Below are 23,349 nucleotides of genomic sequence, written 5' to 3' on the forward strand. Positions count from 1 at the left end.
TTCATGAAAAATTTGTTATATCTTTGGCCTCCATGTTTAAACAACCAACTGTTCCAATTTGTCTTCTTTGTGCCGTTTCTCCATTTATAAGGTTTTATATTAATTATGTGAAAGATGAGATAATTTTGTTTTAAAGTAAATTGGCTTGTGGGATTGAAAATACAATTTTTGCATTAATATTTAACAAATCTTGCATTGATCAATTGTCTTAGCTCTGGTATTTTTTTAGTATTACTAAGAAGCTTAGTTTTATTTAGTATTTGAGTGTTGAATAATAATTTCACGATACAAACTGTGAAATATTTTATTCTTTTTTCTTTTCTTTTTACAATATAGGATTAAAAGAATGGCAGGGATGAAAGAGACTCAACTTAGTGCTGAGATAGAACTCTTACAGACTGATACTAAGAAGAAATGGAACAGACCTCCTATTTCTATGAACTTTGAGGTATGATGGATTTCTTAATGCTTAGCCAGAGTTACAGGGTATGAATAAAGGTAAAATGTTCCTTTATTTCTTATTAGTTTTAAAAACTAATTCCATTTATTCAATACTGCTTTGCTTAACACTCTTCATTTATGGTCAGTTTTAGGTGATTAACCTTGTAATCACAAGGAAACTGTCAGTTTCAAAAATATAACTTTTAATTCTCTCACTACAGACTCAGCGGAATCAACCAAGTTTGGGTGTCTCTAAGTTGACTTTACAGTTTCAATACTATAGCTTCTAATGTTTTGTACATATTTACAAAAATTGACAAGCTTTCAGTAAACATTACAAATGTTTTTTTTTCTGTACAAAAAACTCAGAATTATTAATCAAGTATTTTCACTAAAACTTTGTCCATGAATATTTGTGGTCAGTGTTAACAGCTTTCAAACACAAGTGGTTTTTCATGTCAGGATTAAAAATTTTTCTTTATCTGAAAAATTTTGTTTGCATAATCTCTGAAAATTCTTAAATAAATTTCAAACCCTTTTTCTTTCCTTTTCCAGTAAAACCTAATATTTAATCTGTTATTTTCTCTACCATAACTCTATACAGAGTTGTTCAATTTCACAAATCTTATAACCATTAAAACAAAGAGATTCAAAATAAATCGGTTGCCATTCATTTTTCTACAATGACTTCAGGTTGTAACATCAAACCACATTTGTTTATCCTAAATAGCTTTAAACAGTATGCATATATTTAGACTTAAATTTTATTATTTCCTTTTGAACCATACTAACTAACATGTGCCATATAAGTTGTAAATAATTTAGCAAATGTCTAGCTCACATTATTCTATCGCATTATGTAAAGCAAGAGTTGTTTGCAATTATTTGTGAGTGTACCTTGTTAAAACAAATATTTTTTTCACCTAATCTAGCATAAAAGGTTTGTAATTTTGACATTTTAGTTACTTTCATAATAATAATAAATAATACATGTGAAAAACAATAAAGTAATTAACTGGGTCTTTTTGTGTATGTGGGGGGGAATGGTAGCAGGATTTCAGAAGTACTTTAAGCTTTCACATGCAAGGAAGTCATCAGTTATCAGTGGCTTTAAGAAAGTTAGAAAGAGTATTATTAGGTTAAAAAGTAGTGAATTTAGTTATACTGGTTCTATTCTTTTGAGCAACAAATTTCAGCCTTTGGCTTTTGCAGACAAGGAGCTATTGAAGGGAAGAAAAACAAAAGGGTCATAGAAGGATGTGACTGATAAGGTGATTATAGGTGATTTCTTGACAAGGCAAGTGGATAGGATAGTCTGTGGGGTAATTAGAGAGAAAAGAATCAGATGATGCTACTTGGGAGTACAGGTAGTGGATATAACTGACAGAACAGGAGATATAATAAAGGGTACTAGCAGAGATGCAGTTTTTGTGTCGCATGTAGAAGCAGATGATGCAGGCCCAAGTCTACATGGCTGACCACATTCCTTTGTACTCATTTAAAGTCTTTTTAGGTTTAATACTTCTAACTTTCAATGTAGTGTGTACATCTTCACAAAATTTGACAGTCTTCCAGTTGATATAAATTTTCCATGTACAAAAAATGTTTTTCAGTGAAATATTTTAAATAAAATAAAAATTTGTCCTTAGATATGTTGTATATTTGTTTTCAATAGTTTGGATGAAAAGTAATTTCATGTTAAATTTAAAAACTTTTCTTCATCTTAAAAATCTTGAAATTATCATTTTTGTAAAGCCTAAGACCTCCTGAATGCATTTCAAATGATTGTTTTCAGTAAATTTTCATAGCATATCTGTTGTTTCGTCTATTCTATCTGAAAATGGAATTGATCAATTTGATAGACTGCATAATCACCAAAAAAAATTGAAATAAATCAAAATTACCTTTTTTTTTCTTTTCAGAATATCTTCAGATTGTGACATGAAATTACATTTGTTTATTCTAAGTAGCTCTAAATTTGTATGAACATCTATTTATGATTAAGTTTTATTTTTATTGTCCTTTTAACCAGATCTAACTGCCATCCACACCATGAAGTTGCACATTTCTTGGGGCACGTGCAGCTCACATTACACTATTGCATAACGTTACCCATGAACTACTTACATGCATGCCTCATAAAATCTTTTTATTATATTATTATTTATATTGGGCCCGGCATGGCCAAGCGTGAACCCGCGGCCTCAAATCCCGGTCACATCAAACATGCTCACCCTTTCAGCTCTGGGGGGCATTATAATGTGACACTCAATCCCACTATTTGTTGGTAAAAGAGAAGCCCAAGAGTTGGTGGTGGGTGGTGATGACTAGCTGTTTTCCCTCTAATCTCACACTGCTAAATTAGGGACGGTTAGCGCAGATAGCTCTTGAATAGCTTTGTGAGAAATTAAAAAAAGACAAAACAAAATTATTTATATTACTTAATCTGAACCTAACTAGCCTATAAATATCCCTATTTTTAGATTTGTTACTTTCATAATAGTAAATAAAGAATAAACATGAAAAGCAAGAAATAAAGTACTTATCAATTTTATTTTGTTTGCTCTTGATTGTTGAAGAGAATTTTAATTTTTAGACTACTCACAATATTGCAGTTAATTTATATTTATTTAAATAATGTACCAAACAATAACTAATAACATGCAAACAAATTTTCTTACCTTTCAAAAATTTCTGAATGAAAAGTTTTCTTTATCTGAAAAATTCCATTTGCATTATTTAACAAGTTCATCCAAGGTAGTTGTTAACTTTCCCATGTTGGTGCTCAGAGTGAAATTTACATTTAACTGTTCAGAACATAAGGTTAGACAGAATGTCACTTGATAGGTGAAAACCTTGAGTTCCTAGTGGTTATAAGCAATATATATATAATTAAATATGAGAGAGAACTATTAATGAATTATGAAAGAGAAGATATGGAGGATGGTCTGATTTTCTATTTGATAGCTTTGTAAACAAACAAAATTGAAGATTATATTAGATGTGATTGGTCTGAGCAATGAAAATTTTAGAGAATAATTTGTTTAATTTTGTACTTTTTAAAGGGGTGGTCAATAAAATAGGGATAATGACATACTCATACTAAGAAAATGTGTCATGTTTCACAATAGGGGGAAATTCTGAATTTTTTAAAATATTACCTTCTAGAATTAAGAACTTAAAACTTCTGTACTATTAAAATATGGATATTATTATCTGAGATTTTACTGATATTTTACTTGGTATAACATAGACAAAAATAGTTTGAATGTAAGACGCCAAACCTTGTGCCATGCTCAGTAGAGGATAATCATGGCAATAGGGTTAATAAGTACGAGGGGTTTATAAAGACATTTAAGTTGAGAGGCCATAGCTTAATTTTGTCAGGGATACTGCCTAGAATTAACTGTGGGGATGAAGTTATAAGTAGGTTACTAGGGCTAAATGCTAGGCTTAAGTTAATATGTAAGGATGAGTAGATAGGCTGGTTGAATTTTTTGGAGGAAAGGAGCTTTTGGAATGGATGGTTTACATTTAAATAGGTTAGAGGCTGGTTTCTTTGATAAGGCTGTTAACTCAGTTCTAAGGGGTTTAAACTAGGACTAGACAGTGATGAAGTCGAGGAGAAACTAAATGCAAAAATAATGAGAGGCAGAGAAAAGCATGGTATATAAAATGATTATAGAAGTGATTATAAGGATATACTTTATTGTAATGCTAGAAGTATAAGAAATAAAATAGATGACTTCAGAGAATGGAGGACTTTAATATAATGGGAATAATTGAAATATGTTTACACATAGATGATTTTGTTGACAGAATTTTATTTGAAATACAGGGTTACAGGCTATTTAATAAGGCTAGGGTATTAAAAAGGAGGGAGCAGTGGCTTTATATGAAAAATGTTTGTTACATCCTGTTGAAATTGAGGATATCGAAGATAATAGAAAGAAGATTGAATCCATTTGGGCTTCTGTTAGTTGATATAAAAGGAAAAACAACTTTTAGTTGGAATTTGTTACAAACTTCCAAATGATGCTGATGAAATTAGTGAGAAACTTTACAGTGAGATTAAGGTTTCAGTGATAATTATGGGCAATTTTAATATCAGACAGATTTGGAAATGCTAGAGTCGAACCATGATGGAAAAAGGTTTCTGGAAACTGTTCAGAATGGCTTTTCTCATCATTTAGTCAAGAAACCTAACAGAAATAATGATATTTTAGATTTATCGTTCACTTCAAATATAGAAATGAATCAGCATGATGGAAGATGGAGAGCATCTGGATGTAACCGATCATTGCCATATTAGGTTCAGTGTTTTACTGCATATGGAGATAAGAAATAGACATTTGGGTTAGGAATTTCATAAAAGCAAATATGAAAGGGATGAAATAAGAATTAACTGTTGCTAATTAAACAGCTGAGTTATTCTGAGGCTTTGATCAGACATGGAAAATATTTTAAAGATATATTTTTACGTATTTGAGTTAAACATATTCCTTATAGAAAGGAAAGGGTAGCTGAAAGTAAAAAAACTGATTTACAAAGAGTTTAAGATATCAAATTAAAGAAAAGCATAAATTAAAGAAATTTAAATTGGCTGGTATGACAGGAGATTCAGGTTATAGAAGATCAAGTATGTGAAACAGGAAATTAGGACATCATAAAGGATGTACAAGAAAAAGTTGGCTGACAACTTAAAAATTAACAGTAAGGACTTCTCTAAATACATTCAGGGTAAACAAAAGGTTAAAATTGGGGTAGGACTATTCACTCAGGCTTGATAAAAGAAGGATGATGATGATGATGAGATGGCTGGGTTATTAAATTTTCCTTTTCCTTTGATTTTTACTAATAAAGATAAAAGGGTATACCACATCTTTAACAGCTGATAAATGGTAATGAGATCAAATAAAATGGTTGCATAAATTTTGAGCTGGTTAAAAAAGAATTGGGAAGTTTAAAACGTAAGACTCCTGTGCCAGAAAATATTTTTCTTAACGTTGTGAATAAGTTATTATTAAGTTATTTTTCTTAATATCAACATTTAAACAGTTGATAGAGGAAAACAAGATCAAATAAGATGATTCAATTAATTCTGAGCTTGGGAGAGAAAAAATTGGGAAGTTTCAAGATTGATAAGGCTCTTGGGCTAAATAATATTTCCCCAAGGGTTTTGAAGGAGGTTAAGGACTGGATATATGAGCCACTTTCTACTGTTTTTTGTAAATGCTTAAATGGTGGGAAGGTACCAGAAGATTAGAAGTTAACTTATGTAACTCCTTATTTCAAGAAAGGTGATTAAAATTGTTTCAGAAATTATAGATGTTACATCAGTTGTGGGAAAAGTTTTGGAAAGTCTGTTAAATGATGCTTTGAAAAGTAATTTAACAAATTTTAGAATTTTATTGGATGATCAACATGGTTTCACTAAGTGAAAATCTTGCCTTAAAATTTTTTTGATGTTATCTGAGAAGATTACTGCTTGTGTAGATGAGAATAAGTGTGTTTATTTGGTATTTCTAGATTTTCAGAAAGCATTTTATAAGGTGTCACGTAAAAGGATTTTACAAAAAATATCTCTTAGAGGTGTGGGGAATTGGTTACCTAATTGGATAGAAGAGTGACTGGATGTAATGCTGGGTACCTTTGCTATTTCAGAATTAACATTATTACTCTAACATGGCACAGTGGTAGGTCTGTGGACTTTCACTGCTAAAACCCAGGTTTTAGTACCTGTTGTGGGCACAGCACAGATAGCCCAGTGTGTGTCTGTAGCTTTGTGCTTTATTTCAGTTAGACAGTCACTACTCTGACACAAAGTTGTATGGGCACTGCCATATTGAATCAAGACTGCCCAGTGACTTTTCAATGGAAGTTTGTAGTGCATGTCTTGTTGGTACTGAGGCTATCAAAGTGCCATCTAATGCATGTAATAATTGGTAATGTCAAATATGACAGCTATCAACTATCACATAGATGATGATAATGCCAGTAATAAAAGTAAAATACAAGTTTTGTGCTACATCAGAGTGACTTGTCAGCATTAAGGATGGTTTCAGGAATTTCTTGCACATAGAGAAAATGACTGTTTTGCTGATCTTGCAGATAAATGGGCTTGCAGCAATCAGCTAGACATTTGGTTTGCTACAAAGGAGTTCAGCCCATGGACCCTTTTTGCAGATACACACTCAGTGCACAATTGCCCAATTCTATAGTTGTTATCAATGTTCAACATAAACTTTTTAAGATTATATATACATATCAACTGCACTTACTGTCAATTCAAAATCTGGACTTGATCTCCCAATATGATGTATATATATATATATATATATATATAGACTAACCTCTATATAATACATCCCCCTTCATGTTTAGATTTATGTTAATTCTGATATTGGTCCCAATCCAAAATGAACAGGTACAGTATGTGCTGAATGTGTCAAATATTTTGCACAATTCAAAATAATCTTGAATGGCATGTTAAAAATATGAATAATTTGTATTAAATCTGCTTACAGTAGAGAATAGTATGCAACAGGGTGTAAGGCCTCTACACACCATTCTATGTTTTTATATGTTGTTGGTCTTATTAGTCTAAAATCATACTACAAGAAATACAGTAGATATTCAAAATATGTTTTTATTTTTCAAAGCTCTGGAAACAAATGGGGCTTTTCAAAAACAGATGAACTGTTAAGTAACATAATACTCAGTTGAAAAAAAAGGGAGGCTTTTGTTTCTAAATCAAGAATGTTTTATTACTAAAATTTGCCACATTTCAGCTCTATTTAGAATTGAAAAAATTCATATTTTATTTACATTATCTACACAAAAATGCAATTCTGTCTAAGTTATTTTCCTCAAACAATATTTTTCTGTGAAATCAAAATTTTGCTAATATTTGCCAGAAAAATAAATTATAGTATTACATAGCTATATATCTATCTGGTATATGCTAATCCTAAAACATATAAGCTGTTCAAAAATATTCTATTTACACACACACTATTCAAGTGATGATTTTAATGATTAAAAACCACATTTTCCTGAATATCACACATGATATTCTGCACTGACAGAGTTAAATTAGGCAATATTGCAAATTTTTAACCAGCAATGTATGATTTTGAGTTGATGTACAAAGAACTTTCTATGAATGCTTCTTATTCCACACATCCAGAAACACAACAAAGGATCAAGCTTATTTCTCACACAAATGTGTGATGCTTAATTTCTGCAAGACCAACCAACATGTTTGATATGTTCTGTGAAGTTGCAGCTGCAGACAAATGTTGACACAGAGCAGCACACATTTCAGAATGGCTACCTCTAGAGAACATGGTAAAACAAGCCAAAAACAGGTGTCCTGAAAATACACCTATTCAATTGACTGTACAGATTTGGCAAAATTCACTTTTAAGAACTCATTTGTGCTTTCAAGGTTTAATGTACAATACAAAATTGAAATACGTTGTGAGCATCATAGTGAAATAGTCTTTACTGTTATGCCCAGATGAAATACCTAAGGATAATAGAAATTAAGCTTGGACCTGACTTTTGCCTATTTTGCTGCAACAATAAAGCCAAGATCTGCTTCTGTGAACCAGAATCGGGCACACTTCTTCATTCACACTTGTTGCAGTAGATCATGACTTGCACTTCATTGGTTCAGTAAGATCATCAGTGTATCTTTAGTGTGCTATACCAGACAATATAAATACATCTTTATATCATGTCACTGTAACAGTAATTGTAAATAACTGTATTCTCACCCTCAATGACATATAGTTGCACTAGCAAAAATAATCAAGCGTTCGACAAGAAACTTCATTCTTTTCAAATTTTTGGTTGGGAGTACAGATCATTGCAACATGTCACAATCAGTAAAGTTTCTCTTATCACCCTTTTTAAAGAGCTACAACTTATTGCTGTCAGATGTGCCCCAGGCCAAAGCTTGTATAACCTATCAGAGAAAGTGATGTTGCTCTTTGATATGGGCCTTAAGAATCTGGCTCTTGAATCTGGGAAATGTTCTGAAGAATTTAAGGGGCAATTAAAGAAATATCACAGTATGAATGGTGTCCAACTGGCAGGTGAAGATGAACCTAGAATTAGTTCAGCCAATACAGAGAACTATTAACAACCAGTTCTACAGATTCAAGCTCAAAGATGAGTCAGTCAAGATTATGCTATTTCTACAGATGGATATGACCAAGCTGAAGAAAACAACTTAAACAAATATGAAGAACTGTGTGACCTACTCTTCTGTTATGACTGTCATTAGTGGAAGGAGAAACTGTTGGAAGTGCCAATATAACTTTATATAAGTTATAATAATTGTTGTAACATTCAATACAGTATTATTTTATAACCAATAAAAGTCAAGGTTCTAATCTATAAAATGAAGTATCATATTATTTTGTTTTCTGAACAGAGAATTGTCAGTTTCTCTTCCAGTTCAACTTTTATTCCTATGGGAAATAGCCCTTGAGTAGCTTTGTGTGAAATTCAAAACAAACGAAATCTATGGGAAAACACATTAAGGATCATAGCTGAAGTTTAACAGTTCTTGTCACCTTGTAAGAGAGTCAAAAGTATTGTAATATTTCTGGAACATTGTCTACTCTTTGCATGTATTCTTTGAAGCATTATTTGATTAAGTTTGTTTGTTTGTTTTTGAATTTTGCACAAAGCTACTCGAGGGCTATCTGTGCTAGCTGCCCCTAATTTAGCAGTGTAAGACTAGAGGGAAGGCAGCTAGTCATCACCACCCACCACCAACTCTTGGGCTACTCTTGTACCAACGAATAGTGGGATTGACAGTCACATTATAACGTCCCCACGGCTGGGAGGGCGAGCATGTTTAGCTCGACACGGGCGCAAACTCGCGACCATCGGATTACGAGTCACACGCCTTATGCACTTGGCCATGCCAGGCAATATTTGATTAAGAAAAAATTTAGTGAAACAGTAGGTTGTCATTGACAGTAAACAGCAAAAAAAACACAAGTATTTCTTTTTCTTGTTTTTTATGTGTATTCTTTATCTGTTAATATAAAAGTAATTAAAATGTAAAAAAAAATTAAATTGTTTATGTTATCTAACCTAAAAATAATAAGGTAAAATAAAGAATAAGTATTTTTCACAGTGTATGCTCAGTCGTCTGCACATTATTTAATTAGATACCCTAACAATAAAATGTTTAGAAAAAGTACCTTTGTGTTTCAGATATATATAAAATATATATATTATAGCCAGTGTTTTGCCTCTTTGGCTTCCTTAGGGCTTACTGTTTGATATTAGAATTATTTTTTTAAAATGTGACTTGTGTTCATTACATAATTAACAACTTATTTTTTATGAATATTAATTAAATGTGGTTCAAAGGGAAGTGACACAACAAAAAATTAAATATAAATCAATTTACAAAAAGGAGTAATTTATATTTGAATCTTTCTTGTTTTCTTTTTAGTGGTTATGGAATTCATCAAATTGACCAGTTTTGTATGGAGTTTAGGATAGATAAAATAGCAGAAAAATATCAAATTTTATTTAAAAAGATGAATGAAATTTATTTAGGAGCTTTTAGAGATTGCATAAATGAATTTTGAGTTGAATAAAATAATTTTACTCCTGACATGAAAATCCCTTTGTGCTTGGACTAGTCAAAAGAAATATTTGATATATTCATAGACAATTTTTTTTGTAAATTTACTTCATTAAATTTTTTTTTCACAAAATATTTGTAATGTTTACTGAGTATATCAAATTTTACTTTGCAACAGCAATTTAAAGTTATTTTTTTTCCTTGTAAGCCAGTCAAAAATCCTTTTTTACATCCTTCAAGTCCTATTATTTTATATTCAAGTTGTCGCCTTGAATGCATGCTTTCATTACACTAATTAAACAATGTAAGCATCCATTATGTTTGTGAAGATGTCTGCAGTTGCCACATGGGACAGCCAATCAGTTTTTATTTTGCTAATATATGACAATCTTTACTAAAGCTCACTTGTTATTAGCTGGATATTCTGAACCTATCATAAACATGGTGCATTGGCTAGAAGAAAATAATTTAATATTGGTTTGTCCTACCAGCAAGTCAATGACAAACATTACTGTTCATGCTTTATCACTAAAATAATTATTGTTTATTGGTTTCTGTCTTTAAATTATAAGTATTTCTCATTATAGGTGCCATTTGCTCCTTCTGGGTTGAAAGTTCGATACCTCAAGGTGTTTGAACCAAAGCTGAACTATAGTGATCATGATGTTATTAAATGGGTACGTTACATTGGACGCAGTGGACTTTATGAAACCAGATGCTAAATTACATGGTTTAAAGATTCTTTCTCTAAGATCTGATAAACTGATATTAATTTGAAAATTGCATTTCCTTTTAAAGTTAATGAAACTTGTTTATTAAATGTACACTTTTTCTTATAATGTTACTTTTTCTTTGAATTTATGTACTTGTATTTATCCAATCATCTTGAGGTGGTCCAAGTATAAGATAAACTTGATGAAAAGTTGGATTATCTGATGTTATTTAAAATGGTGGTAATCTCACAGCTAAATTACATTCTGTAAACGTTTTACATCTAATAATTTACACATGGGAAATTAAAACCTGTGTAAGTTGAGCTTCTTTAACACATTTTCAAAAATATTTGTTTCAATTTATAAAACTTAACCATGAAAATTAATTTCTCTTTTCTTTTTCGTTTTCAGTGTGTACTATAAAAATAAGTTTAATTATCCAGCTATGACAACACTTTCAAACAGTAAAAATGAGTTTACTTCACTGGCAGGAATTTTGTTTACAATTTGATGCTTTGCCAGTAAATTATATTCATAATTATTATGTAAGAAAACTTCATTGATGTATTGTAAGGTAGACACAATTTATGGATGTTGCATTATTGAAAGTAATTAACTAATATTTGGTTGTGGTCAAAATATTGAATAGAAAATTGTCACAAATTATTCCTTATGCATCTTGGAAATTTCCCTAATTAAAAGCAGTTAATGCTTTATTTATGCCTATAACAATGGCAAAATCCTTGTAATGCAAGGTGGGAGCTTAAAATTTCACCTAATCTCCAACATATTTCCAGATGCTTCCTCTGTAGTAATTTAATTAACTAATTTGTGGTTATGGTCAAAATATTGAATGGAGAATTGTCACAAAGTTTTCCTCATACATCTTGAAAATTTCCCTAGTTAAGGGCAGTTATTTTTTTTTTATTTGTCACACATCTTTATAATGCAAGTGAGAACTTGAATTTTTACCTAACTTTCAATATATTTCTGGATGCTTCCTCTATAGTAATTTAACTAATTTGTAAAATATTGTATGGAAAATTGTCACACATTTTTCCTCATGCATCTTGGGAATTTCCCCAGCTTCCTATCTTTTCCTTGAAGGTAGTTAATTTTTTGTATTTATGCCTGTAACAATGGAAAAATCCTTGACACACATTCTTGTAATGCAAGATGGGAACTTGAAATTTTACCTAACCTCTGACATATTTCCAGATGCTTCCTGTATCATAATTTAACTAATTTGTGATTATGGTCAAAATATTGAATGAAAAATTGTCACAAATGTTTCCTCATGCATCTTGGAAATTTCCCCAGTTAAAGGCAGTTAATTTTTTTATTTATGCTTATAATGATGGAAAAATCCTTGTAATGCAAGATGGGAGCTTGAAATTTTATCTAACCTCCAACATATTGCCAGATGGCTTCCTCTACAGTAATTTAATATTCACATTTTGTTTGTCTATTTGTTAGTCTACACCAGCTTGTTATTTCAGTTTTTCGTGTTAGGTGTGATATAAAGGTAGTTTCCACATACATATAAAGCTAAGCACTTCAGTAGATTTAAAAAATATTAGTAACATACCTTTCTAGATTGTTAATAAGTTTATGAAACCTAATAGCTGGTATTTTAGATAGCTTAAAGTTTCACATCAGTGCATGGAAGATAGAGGAGATAAGCCTAATATGGCTATTGGTGACCCTTTGTTTTATATATAAAATTACCTCTATAGTTAAATGCAACTTAAGATGTAGAAATGTTGTATTTATCTGTAGCTCTATAATATGTCATACATTGTTTCTTATTTAAGGCATTTCAGTAACTACTAAAAGTAAAAACTATATTTACTTGGAAACAGACAAACTAATTCTGACTGATACTGATAAAATCATTCTAAACCAAGTTATAGAAAAGTAAAATATTTCAGAGAACCTCACCAATTGAAAATTAAATTACTATTCACTCATTTTACAAGCTGGGTGAATTATTAGTGTTTTGTATAGTTTCTTCACATAATAATTTCTTTCAAAATTAATACCACTTTACATTGACACATTTATTTTGTTTAAATTAACAATAAATAGTTTGTGAGTTTATAATGTTATGATCTTAATTAAATGATTTACACAGTAACTTTTTGTATAATAGATGAAACATTTATGTATGTTTACTTAGTTATGTTACCAAAGCACATGTATTAAAACTCATACATTTTCATATAATAGAATGAGTATTTGTAGATTAAATCAGACAAGATGGATAGCATTGTTCATGTTTGTGAGTTTGTATTTGTGTTTTTATTATTAAAATGTTGTGAACACTGAACAATTTGTGGATATTTTTAAAACTCAAAGGTAATCAAAGAGAATGAAATTGCTGCTTTTGAGACAAATGGAAGTACTTAATCTTGTTATGAGCATTTTGCAGGTGTCAAGTGTACACCTGTAAATTTCCAAATTTAAATAAAAATAATTTTGACTATTTCCAAGTACAAACTATTGAAATATTTTAGAACTGATCTTCAAACTTGCATTTCTACACAGTTTTTTGTTTTTTAGCATTTATTTGCTTGTCTCAAAATGTTTGTTTGCCATAAGACTATCACCCCTTGAAAATATAATTATCCGTGTTTTGTTTCTTGCATGGTTTTCTTTTTTCAGTAGTTTTTGTTGGGACAGACCCTTGTTTTCCACACTTTTGATATTGCAGTATGTGATCTGAATTACAATATTTAAATGTTACTATATAGAAAAGACAACACTATTTAACTAATTAGATTTACACATGTAGAAATCAGTGTATTGGCAGAAGTAATTACAAAACAGGCTATATTATCAAATTGGACCAACATTCAATTCTGGCCATCACTTACCATTGGAAAATCAGGAAAATTAAAAGAATCTTTTAACATGAAAATTAAATAGAACATGGCTTTGATATCAGCAGCCTCAGAACAACCTCCCTCTCACACAGAAGTAAGTGGATAGGAAGGAACTATTATAGGACCATGTTAACCAACTCAAAGGCACTGTGTAGTTTACATTTCTGACTTCAATTTGAAGAACTCATAAGTGAAATTTTTGTCCCATTTTAGAAATAGCATTAAATACAGGTATGTTTAAAATATCCTTGAAATATCTTTAGATGCTGTTTTTCTTTATGAAAATGTTTTCTTGTGAAATTAAATTTGCTTGAAACCTATGGAAAGTTTTTACTGTGATTAAAATAAAAAATTCAGGTAAGCTTAGTTAGGTTCAGTGAGTATGGTAGGAGCTACAACAAAATATTCCTGTAACTTAAATTCTTATTTATTGAATATTACTGTGAAGTTTATCAGGATCAAACAATGTGCATGTTTAAACCTTTCACTATGGCTGGAATGTATATTTCTCAGTGCACTGTGAATCATACATCCAAACTGCATTAAAAGAAGTTAATGTTTATTGAAAAAACTATTAAATATTAATTACTCCTGACCAAGAATATTTTTAGATACTGTTAGATTGTAGGTCAGTGATAAATCTTTGCCAGTTTATGCAGCATCTGTAGCCAAAAGAAATGACTACTGAAATTGGTGAAATAAAGTATCAAAAGAAATTTACTGAAAATCAGTGAAGTTGAAATTAATAGGATGTATGAATAGAACTGCAATTAATTTTTTGTGTATCAGAAACTTCTCAGTATTTTTGTTTCTTTTGAGAAACAAAGTTTTTATTTTATGGCAAAAAACTACATAGAAACTAAATAGGATTATGTGACTTGTTTCTTTGCTGAAATTATATACTATTTAATAAATGTGTTTTATGTTTCATGCAATTCTATTGTCCAAGTATTAGAAAATATAGTCAAGACATCCCTTTGGTTCAGAAAGGTTTAAACTGTGAGTATGATTGCAGGCTTTGGCTAACACAATTATGGAGCCCAAGAAATGTTTTTCTTACGAAGATTCTACACACAAACACATACACAGAGAGACAGACAGAATCAGAGTGAAAAAAATTAACCTAGCAGGTTTATCTTCTATGTAGATTAACTCCTTACTTTTAGTATCATTCTTTGTACATATTACTTACTGACAAAATCACATCATGTTAATAGCAGAAGTATTTAACTTCCTGTTTTAAATATTTAATCATTTAGTTTCAGTTCCTATTACTGGTGTTGGTTTTAGGATTGTTATTTTTTTATTTTTAAGTTATAGCAATTCTAGTGCCAAAACATAAATTGCATAATTCTAAATAAATGTTATAACATGTACGCGTGTATGTAATATAAGATAACCAAAATATTGGTATGCTAGAACTAAAACTGAGACAATAGTACTTTGTAAAGACCAGTTTTGTACTGTTCAGTATGGTAACATGAGTTGCACATATTCCATATGGTTATACAACTTGTATAGTGGCATTAGTCATAAATGATTCAAAGGTCAATAAAGCAAAACAAATTAATAAATATGAATAGATGTATACTGTCACACAATTTAAGCTATTTAGAATAAATATTTATGGATTTCTGGTCTAATTTATAGGCATTCTAGAATGGAAAATGTGTAATATAAATTTATTTCACAGTCTTTTGTTATGTTTATGAGATAAGTCAAAGTGATCAACCCTGTGTAGAGTTAAGGTAGAGAAATATTAATACTTAATTTAAAAAACTTGATATTTTCTGTATAAAAGTCTTGTAATGTCTACTTGATACTCTGTGAAAGTTTGTGAAGATAGGTATACAATTTAAAGTTATAGTATAATTAATCTCTTCTTTATATTAGTGGTTACATGTTGAGTACATTGCATTCAGCTCATTGTCAAAGATTAATCATCCATACCATTTCACTTCATATATTTAGTATGATTACAAAATTCTTTCTCTGTTTTTATAGTTTGAACAGGTATCTAATCTCCTAACTAATCAGATTACTTCATCACCATATATTCACACAAAACTGATGCAACCAGTTTAAAAGAGGAGTATTTCACAACTCATTCCAGCATCGTAATATTAAATATACTTATTTCCATAATTATTTTTCCTTTTTGGACATTCTAACCACCTTGGTAGGAGTGACCCAAGGAAATCATAACTCTCGTTCGTAATGTAGATCTTAATTCCCAACTCTAACTTGAAGCCTGCCAGAACTTCTGGTTTGATGTAAAATATTGCATAAGATTAATTTTTTTTACACGTCTGTCTTAATTTCTTCTTTAGGAGTTTGATGCAGAAGTGAATTTTTGAAGTTGAGTAGTGGTTCAGAAAAAAAATCTATGTAATGGTCTGATTCTTTCATACCTGTTTCTTCATAAACTTTTTAATTTATTGCCTTCAAAATCATTTTTGTTGCCTTCAACTTGTGATGGAATTATTCATCATGTCCACATATAAATTGTTTCCTGCATCAATGGCCAAAAATAAACACCTTTGTCTGTAGATGTTGGAAGTTTGAATATTCCCTGTTACTTTGAAAATCCAGTGGATACTTACATTTTTCATTCATGCAGTCAACTTGGTTTATGATTTATTTGCAGCGTGAACAGCTGACCTCATTTCTCTGTACTACAATTGACAAATTTTGATACTGGCATTGAAGATTTCAGTTAGACCTCAGACCTTTAACAACTTGTACTTTGTTTCCATCTCAGATGCAACAATATATTTTTGCAAAATGTGCAACTAAAAGAGATTTCTTATCCTGCATTTTAGTGTGATTATAATTTTTATTCTATCAATAATATGCCATGAAGCAGTAAGAGTTCTTTCCATGAATAGGGTTTGCAAAAACAACTTCTTTAGTTTGTGGCTAGTCACTTTTTATGCACATTAGTTTTATAATGTTGAGAGAAGTTTCAGTTCCTTCTTGTTTCCTCCTAAGAGAGGAAATCATCATATTTATATTTTTTTCTTACCTGCTTCTCCTGTGCCCTTGTTTTATGAATAGAACATTATCATTGCACCATGCTGCCAGAACATTTTAAATTAACAGTATTTGTCTGCAGTTTTTCCCAGATATAGAGTGCTTCAAATTTCACACAGAAATCAATAACTACAGAAGCCTTGTTCTTCTGACCACTTGCTTGCTGCTGGTGCAATTTCTTCAAACCTAATTCTCTGTTGGTTTGTTACAAACTTGATGCTTATGAAAAGGAATTACTCCTGGTACTTAAGAAGGACATTTCTTTCTCTTTTCTTAAATTCATCAGTATTCACATTGCGCTTATCAAAAGTATCCACCTGGTAAGGGGAGCTCTGCAATTTTCAGTTTTATATGAACTTTGCTTTTGTTTCCATATCTGTATGTCTGTGTGTGATAAAATGTGTGACATTCATATTCAATATTCAAGTATTCTGTACACACATTTCAAGAAGATTTGGCACAACACAATCTTTTTGATAAGTTTCTCATGTTGTGGTTTGGCATCCAGTTTGGTTTGTTTTTTTAAACAGTTCAGAAAAGATTTTAGAGAGGTCACTTTAGGATACCTGTTACATAGTTTAAGACCTATATAACTGAGTTCTAGTGATTGTCAAGTGATCTGAAAAAACAGTCCTAGACTCTTTCTTTTACACTATGCATGCATAGTGTATGCAGGAGATAGCCATACTTCTTCAGGGTGTGGATTTGTGGTTACATCAGTTTGTCTATTTGCAACTTTGAAAATCCTGCAACCATGAATATAGCATGAAGTCAAAAGTACTATTATATTTTTACTTTGACTGATTGATCTGCACTTAATAACTGAAAGAGTTCTCTCCTCAACAGAATTTTTTTCTAAACTTTCACACTGAAATAATTTTCAGTAATTTCTCATTCTTTTTTTTTATTATGAATTATTTAACTCTTTTAGGTTCATCCTCATGACAGACCTTTCTTTGCCATTTTTCAACAAACTAGTAACTATCTAAAATCCATCTCAGTGTTTTCAAGTATGGCATTGTCACCAATAAGTAGAATAAACAGCTTTTTAAAAGTATTTTGTCATTAGTCATATCTATATATTTGTTTTGTTTTTTTCTTCAAAGTTTTCTTTGATGCTTGTGCCAATGCCTCTCATTTTTATTTTCTGTTCCACAAAGTTCATTTTTAACTTCCACTCTTCTGCTTGATATTCAGATTTCCATCATGGTCACAACTATTTCTGACATCTTGGACAATGTTAAGCGATTGCTGTCACTGACGTTTGATGCGATGACCGGATATTTTGCACTATTCTCTTTCGTAAATTTTTGATTCACAGTTTTAGCCCGTTTAAATTTGCCAGAAACAAGACAATATGGTGAACGAGGCCACTTTTTTTCCAAATTGTGAAAGATCGCATTGGTGTTTCTATGCCGCTTAGGAAACGAGAAATACCCATCTACGCGAGCGCTGATTGGCTGACAAGCACTGATGACGTAACTATGGATTCCCCACGTACCCAGTACGGAGAAGCATCGCACTCAAACTATTGGTAGACGTCGGGGATACAAATATTTTTTTATTATTTCAAGCACATACATGATTGTCGCAAGTAGCCATTTGGACTGTCTTTTATTTATTATCAAAATGTATTTGTATCTCACTAGAAATTTTCTTTTCGCCCCTTTCAAGCACTGGGGGAACAATTTATCACTTTATTGTATAGATCTATATAATATATAATAATTTGAGAGTTGCAACAAGTCGTAATATTTGTCTGTACGCGCGTATAGTCGTAATGTATACACCAAAATCGTAATGATTACGCTCAAATCGTAATGGTTGGCATCTCTGCTTATTGTGTTTTACAAAGATGGTTGATGTTTCTATAGACATCTGTCTATAGTGTTGGCGTTACTTTAATCCTTAGGACTGCGCGTAGATTTCAACTTGTTTCGACATATGTTTAGTTTTAATTTATACATTTAATTGTATAACATATGTTTTACACAGGTAAGTTCTGCTACTATACCTTTATATGATTCTGTATGTACAAATTTCGTTCCAAAGTCTGGAATTAGAAAAATTTGTATCGCGTAATCTTAATCTTTACCCAAGCTTCAAATATTATATTTTAAAAAGGAACGAAAAATATTAAACAGCGTAATATCAAAGGACTTCTGATTACAAACCAATAAATTATTTTTTCACATTTAATAAATATAACATATTTGCTGTAATGATGAACAGTTGTAAAATCACAAACTTTGCAATAATACTTGTTAACTGTAAAGAACTTGCCATATACTGAGTAAGTTTCCGTACAACTTTTGCAAATTATGTTCATAGTACTATTTGAAGTTAGAGTTTCTTTTTTATTTGCGTAACATTATGTGAAAACACGTTGAATTTACTACGACACATAGTGCTAAAGACATGTAATTATACATAAATAAAGGATTCAAACATATGCATTATAGCCAAATTATTTTCTGACACCAACAATATTACTTGTTCCCACTGTATGTGAAATTTAAGTTTGTGGGCTCAGAAAAATTAGTTTTTTGACTAATTCAAAAATATTTTTTCTCATAAACGTTTTGAAATAGTGTTTGAGTAACATGAAGTATTTTTGATTTAAAAATTATACAAATCGTCAGATACAAAGAAATGTTCAGACTGAAGATCAAGTTTCAGATAAATACACGTCTAGCTTAGTTTTTATAATACATTATAACCAATGAATATCGGTTTCTAATTCATTTTTTATTTTTATTTTCCCTTTTCTTATTTTCATCTTTCGAAGCTCTACTCAAATAAGTGGTTGAGTCTAACAACGCAAAATGCATATATACTTTTTAAAACAAGAAACGCAAAAGGGATATTTTTGTTATTTTAAAGAGAAATATATGTAATAACGTTACAAGCTCAGAGTATGTGATGTTACACGTGTTAAGGCACTGATTGTCAGACCAAAATGACAATAAAAGTTGTGCACTTTGAAAACGGAGGAAAATATCGGATTTTTCGCCAAAATGCATGCGTGTCCAATAAATTTATTTGAGAGATCTGGATGTTCTGCAAGTGCAGCATATGCAAAATTCCTATAAAAAGTGACGGGTTTTCGGTTTCCATAGCTCAGTGTTAAGCCACCGACACGCAATACAGTTACGCCAAGACTGACTGAAGCACAACGCAACAACGCCATTGGTCGATTTGAAGCAGGCGAATCTCGATCAGATGTTGCCAAAGCTGTGAATGTCCACCCAAACACCATCACAAGGCTATGGAATCATCACCAACAACATGGATCAACTCGTGACCGTCCACGATCTGGCAGATTTCGTGTGACCACGCCCGCACAAGATCGCAACATCCGGTCACGTCACCTTCGGGATAGGACCACCACTGCGACGTCTACTGCCTCAACCATACCAGGGCTGCGTAGGATTTCCGATCAGACTGTATGCAGCCGTCTACGAGATTCTTAGGCCCCATGTGCAACCCATCATGGTGAACGTCAACGACGTTTTTCAACATGTAAACGCCCGTCCTCACACAGCCTGACTCACCACTGTCTTCTTGAGACACCACAACATCAACGTTCTTCCCTAGCCCTCCAGATCACCAGATTTAAACCCCATCGAACATCTTTGGGACGAATTGGACCGACGTCTGCGACGGCGACAGCCTCAACCGCAGACTCTACCTCAGCTTGCAGCAGCTTTGCAGGCTGAATGGACAGCCATTCCACAGGATGTGATTCGTCACCTCATCGCTTCCATGGGCAGAAGATGCCAAGCAGTTATTGATGCTCACGGGAGGCATACTCGTTATTGACGTTGAGTGACGTTAAACTTCAACTAGTGAGCGTGGACTTCGCCTTTGCAGACTTTGGATGTTCAGCAGTGAATGTGCAAAGTTTCACACATGTCATACAGAACTACCCGGAATAAACTTGTTAACAATTTGTCTCATATTTTGCCTTTTGCGTTTCTTTTTTTGAAGAGTATATTTTCTTTATGTTCATTGACCTTAAGATTTTGACGAGCAGTGTATATGTTATTAAAATAACAAACTTAAGTGTCGCACATACTAAAACATTTATTAATAAAACTTCAAAATACACTAACACTATTTACGAAAACATCTTAATTTATAAAATAATGACCTATACAGGTCCAGCTTAGACATTTATGATAAATTACATACAATGAATATCGGTTACTGACAAGTGGGTTTGAACATGTAATACAAGTCTTTTTTTATATTTCTTATTTAAAACTCGTGTTTCTTCATAGCCTAATATGCTATTATTAATATATGTAAGTAAGATCACAGAGTTAACAATTATCACACGTACTAGAAATTTATGAACAAAAACTCAAAACAGGCTTTATCTGTGATTTGTCACAAATAACATGAACACATTCTATTTTTGTTGCTTTTAACAAACGATCGGTAAAATTCCGTGACAAATTACTTCAATTTTGTTGCTTCTTAGGATAAAAGACATGGTCTAGAAGAAAAGAGTATTATTTCACATTTACTGTTTATCTTTACATAACATACTCTACATCCAAAATAAGTTGTACGTAAATCTAAAAATGAAGAGCGAATTTTGTTGTTACTGCACCTGACAGTCAGGAAAAAACAAATTTGTTTTCTTTCATGTTAACAATGTAGGAAGCTAAATGCATATTCATGTTATTCTCGAGATGTAAGAGTAAATTAGGATGTTATTTTGTTTTGACCTAGAACACACGCATATATGTAGTTTTAAACTACTATTGTTTACTAGTATAATCTACCACAAACTATTTATGAGCCCATCTTCATCAAGGGGTATTTACTTAGATACATAAATAAGTACCAGTATCATTTAGCTTACAACATGTGTTGCATTCTTCAAATTTATCGGAGAGGCAGACACTGAATTACCAAGGTTAATTTATCTTTGATTATATGTATAGTAAGTTTCAACTATTGTACAATTTTTATTACTTCTGCCACCGAAGGTGGACAGAGATTATATTTTCACTCCTGCGTTTGTTTGTATCTTTGTCAGCAACATTTCTTGAAAACAGCTGAATGGATTTTAATGAAAGTTGGTATACATTTGTACTATGATCCAGCTTATAACTGATTAGTTTTGAATGGTCAAGTTCACAGTAAAGTCACTCAAATCCAACAAATCCCTACCTCATAATATAAGGACAGAATTTTCACACTATTTTTGCTGTATAACTCAAAACGATCGCATGTTCACAAAACTTGGTGGACATATGTAGAATATTATTCTTCATTGACTTAGAAAAAAACGGCGGACATAAGAACACATTTTCTTATTTCTTGAGTCAAGTATGATCAACGATGCGTGATGGAGGTATACATTTTATTAAATGCAAACTAATTCGACTGAATCGACCGAGCTTGTAACGAAAGTAATATTAAGAAAACTATATTTTTATCATAGTTCTTAATATGACGCATTATCTTTTAGTTATATTTTATAAAAGATCATAATTGCTAGTTGATTTTGTGCTGAGCAAAAATGTAATGTGTTGAAGCTGTAGACAAGGAAAAATTAACACTGTTAGAATGTTGCACAATATAAAGGACAGTTAATGAGTTGAATACGTAGATGTTACATTACTCTATCATAGGAACAAAAAGTACTCTGAATAAAATGGTGGACGTTTTCAATACAGTGATACACTTTTTCGTGACATCACAGAACTAACAAAACTAACTAACTTCCTTGATATTAAAACGTAAGTAATGATGTTTAGTGGAGACGAAAGAATGCTATTCACCCTTTAAGCAATTTTGTACTAATCAATAAATTCGTTCTTTCGATAATAAATAAGTGTACACCGTAGATCTGCTTGCCACCACAGTGCCTATTTCATCAGCAGAAATGAAAGCAAATCGGAGGACTGTCTGTGACGGTTGTGTCAAAGTCTCATGTCAAGACTGTTCAAATGCACATCTAAGAGTCCGTAAAATGTATACAAGCACTGAAATAGGAGGTGGCATAGTTTCTTTTGTACAGCATACAGAATTGCCAATAAAAAAAACGTAGGTTCAATGTTTAGTAAACACGCGACGTCTTTCTTGAATTACAGGAATGTCTACTTGCATAGCAATAAGACTGATAATATTTTACTTTAGAAGTCTTCTTTTTTTTTAATTACCTCTTACTGCGAGTTTCCAACAAGGGGAAACATAATAGTACCTGAACTATACCTATTATGCGATGTGCGCCATCGCCAACACGACATTTGTTGTTGTTCTGATTTAAGCACAAAGCTACACAATGAGATATCTGTGCTCTGCCTACCACGGGTATCGAAACCCGGTTTTTAGCGTTGTAAGTCCGCAGACATACCGCTGAGCCACTGGAGGGCAGCAAGACCTTTCATCCAATACTTGAGCTTTTTGTGTTAGCTATAAATGCAACACCTAAAATAAAACATCTTAATTTGTGATGCAATATTAATACAGTGGTACCTCGGTTCTCGAACGACTCCCTTCTCGAACAATTCGGTTTTTGAACATATTGTTTGAGAAAAAAATGTCTCGCTTGTCGAACATAAACTCGGTTCCCGAACCAAGCTGGAGTGGCCCGAACCCCCGAAATAACCTCACTGATGACCCGAACGACCCTTGCTAAGCT

At 31.7% G+C, this 23,349-nt stretch overlaps 1 protein-coding gene across 3 annotated transcripts in view; it reads left to right on the plus strand.

The window, feature by feature from the left end:
* Positions 1-13,099, plus strand: part of AP-2mu (adaptor protein complex 2, mu subunit) — an 84,108-nt gene extending 71,009 nt beyond the window's left edge. For 2 of the 3 annotated variants that reach the window (XM_076494723.1, XM_076494722.1), the window contains exons 9-10: positions 337-448; positions 10,645-13,099. In XM_076494723.1, the coding sequence (XP_076350838.1) occupies positions 337-448; positions 10,645-10,779 (247 nt within the window). In that variant the 3' untranslated portion in view covers positions 10,780-13,099. Of the gene's footprint in view, positions 1-336; positions 449-1,653; positions 1,795-10,644 lie in introns of those variants that run through there. The other variant, XM_076494724.1, reaches the window with a different exon arrangement.
* Positions 13,100-23,349: the final 10,250 nt, after the last annotated feature.

Source organism: Tachypleus tridentatus, chromosome 3 (genome assembly GCF_004210375.1).
Source record: "Tachypleus tridentatus isolate NWPU-2018 chromosome 3, ASM421037v1, whole genome shotgun sequence".
In the NCBI taxonomy this organism is placed as follows: Eukaryota; Metazoa; Arthropoda; class Merostomata; order Xiphosura; family Limulidae; genus Tachypleus; species Tachypleus tridentatus.